This window comes from Benincasa hispida, chromosome 2 (assembly GCF_009727055.1).
Source record: "Benincasa hispida cultivar B227 chromosome 2, ASM972705v1, whole genome shotgun sequence".
In the NCBI taxonomy this organism is placed as follows: domain Eukaryota; kingdom Viridiplantae; phylum Streptophyta; class Magnoliopsida; order Cucurbitales; family Cucurbitaceae; genus Benincasa; species Benincasa hispida.
Genome location: NC_052350.1, coordinates 45701289 through 45707072, shown reverse-complemented (window position 1 = coordinate 45707072; position 5784 = coordinate 45701289). Strand labels below are relative to the sequence as shown.

The 5784-nt window shown below is 39.1% G+C and overlaps 1 protein-coding gene across 2 annotated transcripts; it reads right to left on the bottom strand.

Annotated features, from left to right (window-relative positions):
- Positions 1–342: 342 nt before the first annotated feature.
- Positions 343–3914, bottom strand: LOC120071839. Of its 2 annotated transcripts, XR_005480351.1 has the most exons (4): positions 3399–3878; positions 3230–3295; positions 3064–3141; positions 343–2667 (listed from the first exon to the last, which is right to left on the bottom strand). XR_005480351.1 is itself a non-coding variant. In XM_039024231.1 (3 exons), the coding sequence occupies exon 3, from the start codon at positions 1603–1605 to the stop codon at positions 961–963; it is 645 nt and encodes a 214-aa protein (XP_038880159.1). In that variant the 5' UTR covers positions 1606–3141; positions 3230–3295; positions 3399–3914; the 3' UTR covers positions 343–960. The 2 variants fall into 2 exon arrangements, 1 of the variants encoding a protein (XP_038880159.1); XM_039024231.1 differs by having other exon boundaries at positions 343–3141; positions 3399–3914.
- Positions 3915–5784: the final 1870 nt, after the last annotated feature.

Sequence of the window (5784 nt, the reverse complement as noted above, 5' to 3'; positions counted from 1 at the left end):
ACAACGTTATAAAGTAAGAGTGACTCATTTCGTGGTTTGATCTTGTACAAACTCTTTTGCACAAGGACACCCTCACTCCTCATGTCCAACATGAACGAATTAGGATCACTTCGTTTATAACACTTTACAACTTCTTGTAATAACTACAGAGTGGGTCGTATCCAATAGTGTTATTAGAATAAGGTACCCAACCTTATTCATATACTATAGAACATTTTGACTATTTATTCGAACTTGGTCCAACTTTATGTGGAACCTTTATGTCTCCACATAAAGTTTAAGTACTCATCTAATAGTCAAGGGACTTTTAGGTTTATTGGATTTCTATTCAAGCAATAGATCTATTCAATAATACCTTTATTGAATTTTCAGAATAAGTTCCATTGTTTACATACCACGAGTTTTAGGACATAAAATAAAAAAAAACTACCATCCCGGCCCCCTTGAACTTAAAACTGGCTTCCCTAGGGGGGTTAAAAATCACCTCCTTACGAGAACAGTCTATGCTAGCATGGGTGGCAGTCAACCAATCCATGCCCAGAATCACATCAAAGTCTCACATGTTTAACACTATTAGAGTCACATTAAGGATGCGATTCGTTATTTCTAATTGACACGCTTTTATCTTTTCACTTGCTATCATAATTTCTGCTGACAATGTAGATACTGATAAAACATAACCCAGAGGTTCTAAAACTAGCATAGCATGCTTTATGAACAACGATGAAATGAAAGAGTGAGACGAGCCAGAGTCAAATAATGCCAAGGCATATGCCCCAAGATTGGGAGCGTACCTATCACTACTGTTCACGAATACTCAGCTTCCCGATGATTGGTGGCATAGACCCGACCCTACTGTTGCTGTCAGTTTGAACTACCCTAATGCGAACTCGGGGGCTGACCCTCTGCACTTTCGGAACCACTACTAGGGCATTGGTATGTCGTATGCCCTGCCTGCTTTCATTTAAAACAAGTCCCCGTGCCAATCAAACAGTATCCCCAATGATGCTTTCCACACGACTTGCACACTGGTCTTTCCCTCCAAACTCCTCCTGAAGCAGTAGCGTGCCGTTGGGCATGCCCTTGCGACCTGTCTGTACTTTGAACCTTCTGCGAAGGTCCCAGAGCTTTCTGCTCAACTTTCCTCTTCTGGCCTGAGGCAGGTTCCTCTGTCAAGGACTTCGAGAACTCTATCCCTGAAGGATAGCCCACACGTGCTGCTGCTCGGAATGCTGTGGCATAGTTGGGAGGCTCCAGAGCTTGCACAATACCTCGCACCTCGTCCCGAAGTCCTTGCACAAATCTTTCAGCTCTTTTTGCTTCAGTAGACACCAGATCAGGGGCGAAGCAAGACAACCTGGTAAACTTCTCCTCATACTCCTCTACTGTCATGGTCCCCTGCTTCAGATTCATAAACTCAGCCTGCTTGTTGTACCTCACGTGAGCAGAGAAGTACTTCTCGTAAAATTGCTCCTTAAACTGGTCCCACGTGGCTCGGCCCCCACTGGTTTCTATCATTCTTTCAGCTAGCCGCCACCAACACTTGGCATTATCAATGAGAACAAAAGCGGCACACTGCAGCTTCTGCTCCTCTGGACACCTCATGTACTGAAAAATCCCCTCCACAATGGAAAACCACAACTCTGCGTTTGTGGCGTCTTTCAGGGACCCGTTAAATGTCTAGGGATCATAATGCTTGAAGTCCCATAGATATCTGGCCTCCAAGGAAGGGTCTGCCACAGTCCGGTTCAGGGCCCTACTTTGATTCTGAAGTTGTGGTAACGGGACCGACGAGGATGGAACCTGCTGCGGCTGTGCGTGCTGAGCTATCTGCTCAGCCACCATATCCCTTAGTTGCCTTATTACGGCCTGTGTGACGAAATTCCCAACTGTAGTCATGGCTGTGCATTCTACTGGAATTTTTTAGGATGACGATTCTGGCGAGGGCACAGTCAAAGTTCGAGGCCCGCTTTTGGTCTAACTCTTTGCCAGGTTGACCATAAGGGTCACGAGGTGGCGGGTCCCACACTTCTTGGCTCTGCACCTCAAAGTCTTGTATGTTAGGGTCCTGCTCCCCAACTACTTTCTTAGCCCGATAACCACACGTAACGCTTTAATAAACACTAGCAGGGTAAACCATCAAATGGCTACACAACAGGTAAGATTTCATACATAATTCCCTAAAGAACTTTAAACGACATACCTGGCGATGACGAGAGATCCATTTGTGGCCATAAGGAACAGTTTGGACTCACGATGTAAGTCAGTCTATAGAACCTAAAACTTAGGCTCTAATACCAACTGTAACGACCCAAATTTCTAGTATATTTCTAGGACGCTACTCTATGCATGCATAGGCTTTGCAATACATTTCTCGAAGAATAATTAAATAAAAGAGAAAAAAAAGTTATTTCATTAAATAAAACTGAAATAAATAAAGAAGAGAAATCCTGGAAATACCGTTCAAGGTACCTCTAACCCAACTTTAAAATAAATAACAATTAAATAAATCAATAAATGAAATCAAGGAATGTTTCATAGGATTTTAAAATGTCTGATTCCTAAACCAAACACTAGTAAATGAAACCTAAGTATGGAAGCAATAAGTCGTCCAAATGGTCAGGTCACAAATCTCTCTTGTCATGTGGGGTTTATCTTTGCCCTTACCTGAAAAACATGAGAGAAAAAAAAAAGGGTGAGTATATATGTATACTCAAAAAGCGACCCACTACTAAGCCTAATCTGCTAGCCTTTCCATCGGGACACGGGTGCACAGCAACATCATAGGCATAGGCATAAGGGGTGAACCTGAAGGCACGCTTTCATAAGTAGAGACCTTGGTAGGTACTAAGGTAAGCATAAGTGGTGGTCCCAATGGAAACGTTAACAGTCACTGCAATCTCATACAGACAAGCATTCATCCAACGTCATAAATCATGCTAAGACTACATAAACGTTCACCATTCATCCATCCATATATAGACATATCAAAATATTACATTCCAATTGGAACCAGTGATACGCATGCTTAGGTTCAAGGGCAACCGTTAGTAAATTGCTTACCTTGGGTTTAGGCCCATGCAAAAGGAAACGAATAGCTGAAGCTCTCTCCTAAATTAGCAAATGCTTGAATCAAAGCCCCTGACACCAACCACAACACATAATTCAATTTGTGGGGCGAATCCCCAAAATCTAAACAAATTAATTCAGCAATCCTCGCACAACTTACCCCCAAAACTTGCCTAAAACAATCAATGAAGGCTTTGGTTGCGCCTTAGAACCTCCACTTCAGTCTCTTGATTCAAAAATTGGACCAATCGTCAAGTCAAGATTTCACTAAATAGCCAAGATCTTTCGAGAAACCTTAAAAGAACTGACCAAAACAACCAAGTTCTTACCCCACAATACGCGAACAGAGGCCACATGAGCAGGCTCGACGCTGTACGGACAACCACTGCCGCGGGTGTCGATGGCCTTGACGACAACGGTAGAACGCAGTTAAGGACAGCTGAAGATGGCATGGCTCGCATCTTTACGGCGACAGCGGACTTGACTGAGGTCGATGGAGGCAATCGCGGCGCACGTTTGGAACGACAAACTCAACAAGGACGCGTGGCGTTGGCGGCGGCTGGATGAACGCAGCTTCGTGTCGACAACGAACGACGACGCCTCCTGGTGCGCGATCGACGGCAGCTACGGCTAGGCAGTGGGCTCCTCGCGTGGCTGTAAGAAGAAGGCTTAGAGAGGGAGGCGTGCGGCTGGGAGAAGAAGAAGATTTTCCCTTTTTCCTTTTTTTTTTTCTTTACTTCACGCATCTTGAGGTCCCCTTTTTAAAATAATCAAACTCTTAACCCTAATTCTTTTAAGAAAAGAAAAGACAAAACAAAAAATAAAAATAAAAATAAATAAATATAACAACCCCCAATTTCTCTTTTCTCAAAAAAAAAAAAAAAAAAAAAAAAAAAAAAAAAAAAAAAAACTTAAACCACCAACAAATTATTTAATTACCTAAACTTTGGCCTTGAATTAAAAGAAATGAATAATTTCATGAATTAATTTAAATTTACCTAGATTCCAAGACGTTACAGCAACAATGCAAGGCAATAGGGAGAATTTGCGAACAGTAATCTCAAATATAATGTGTTCAGATTGTACACTTAATACAAGTTGCCTTCAATCTGATGTTTTTAGTTGCAATTTTCTCTCATCCTTCTAACATTAAAGATCAAGATAATAATGAGATAAGAAGCTTTTTGCTTGTCAGTTGTAGGATTTATGTTTACTAAGCCTATTTTGTTGGAAAATACAGAATTGGACCATTAGAAACATTTGTAGTTTTCTAAATTTATATTGTTCATTGATCTAAGTTCAATTTCCTAATTTTTATGTTAAGTTTGTTCTTTTTTTTCACATGTTTACCCTTGAAGTGAAGTAGAGAGTAATGCAATACTTGAAATTAGGGTGTATTTTCATTATTCTCTATAGAGTTGAATGATATTTTTTAGTATTATTTGGTTAAAGAATTATTATGTATTTAAGATATTTCACTCATGTTCTTGATATTGATACAAAAAATGGTAATGGTAGTCCTTTGAACTATGAGAACTTTAATTGTATGATATTTTGATCAGAGACTAATATGATTAAAGTAATATCATATACAATTAGTCTTCGATCAAATTAGTCTATCATATAATATGATTAAAGTAATATCATATTATAGGATAGACTGGAAGCACCTCTTTGTATGCTTTCGTCGTCTGGCGTATTCCCATTACCATTGAAACAGTGGTTAACATTTCTAGATTGGGAGTGTTAACATCGGGTGTGATATGATAACTTATTTACTCTTGTGTTTTCTAATATTAGGTGGAGCTTGAGATGTAGTGGTCATGTTGGATATGGAAAATGTCAATAATTAAGTTTCTCTTTTTTTTAGACTTTAAAACAAAGGAATATAGTTCTACTATTGTGGTGAAAATAACTTTGCTATGAAGATTTATTGGGTTGTATGTATTTAAAGTGTGTCATTGATTTAATGTTGGTCAAGAGGTAGTAGCTTAAGCTCGTGAAGTTGTTTTGGGCTTTTACTGGCTATTGTATATTCCTCAACCAGGCCTATCTATAATGCAACCTATGTAAGAATCATCTATCTTTTAGCCTTTGTTTCATTGTTTTCAGAATCTGGCTTGTTTGTTTCATATTTCCTGGGAGATTAGAAATTTAAATATTTAATGTTGAATTAATTTGCATGGAAGATTGGTTTAGGTTACTCGTTGGGTTGTTATTTTTCTATCCTACAATTATGACAATCATTTCGCATACACATGTTTCGTGGCTATCCAATGGTTATAGTAACTACTTCTAGGTTGTTTCAAGTTAAGTTCTAGTCTTCAAGGGCACTCGAGCACTTTTAGGCTGTGTTTGTAGTTTTAGGAGGTGGGTGACACATCTTAGGTAACCGTAGGAATTTTTTAGGTAACTTTGGAACGTCTTAGATGAGAGTCAAAGTGATACTTTGGCATTTTAAGATGGTTTTGAGAGTGAAAGTAACACTCAAATAATTTTTAAATTATTTTGAAAGTCAATGTCATTTAGACACTTTTTAGGAATTTTTTTTATGTGAATTACATACTAAAAATGATAGTTGACCACTTTAGATTCTCCTTCAGATGTAAAACTCTCTTGACTCTTTTAATTGAAAATGTTGTGTTTGGGTTTTTCTTCTCTTTTTACTTGAAAACATTGAGTTTCTCCTTTGTATCAAGAAAAAGAGATGACCTC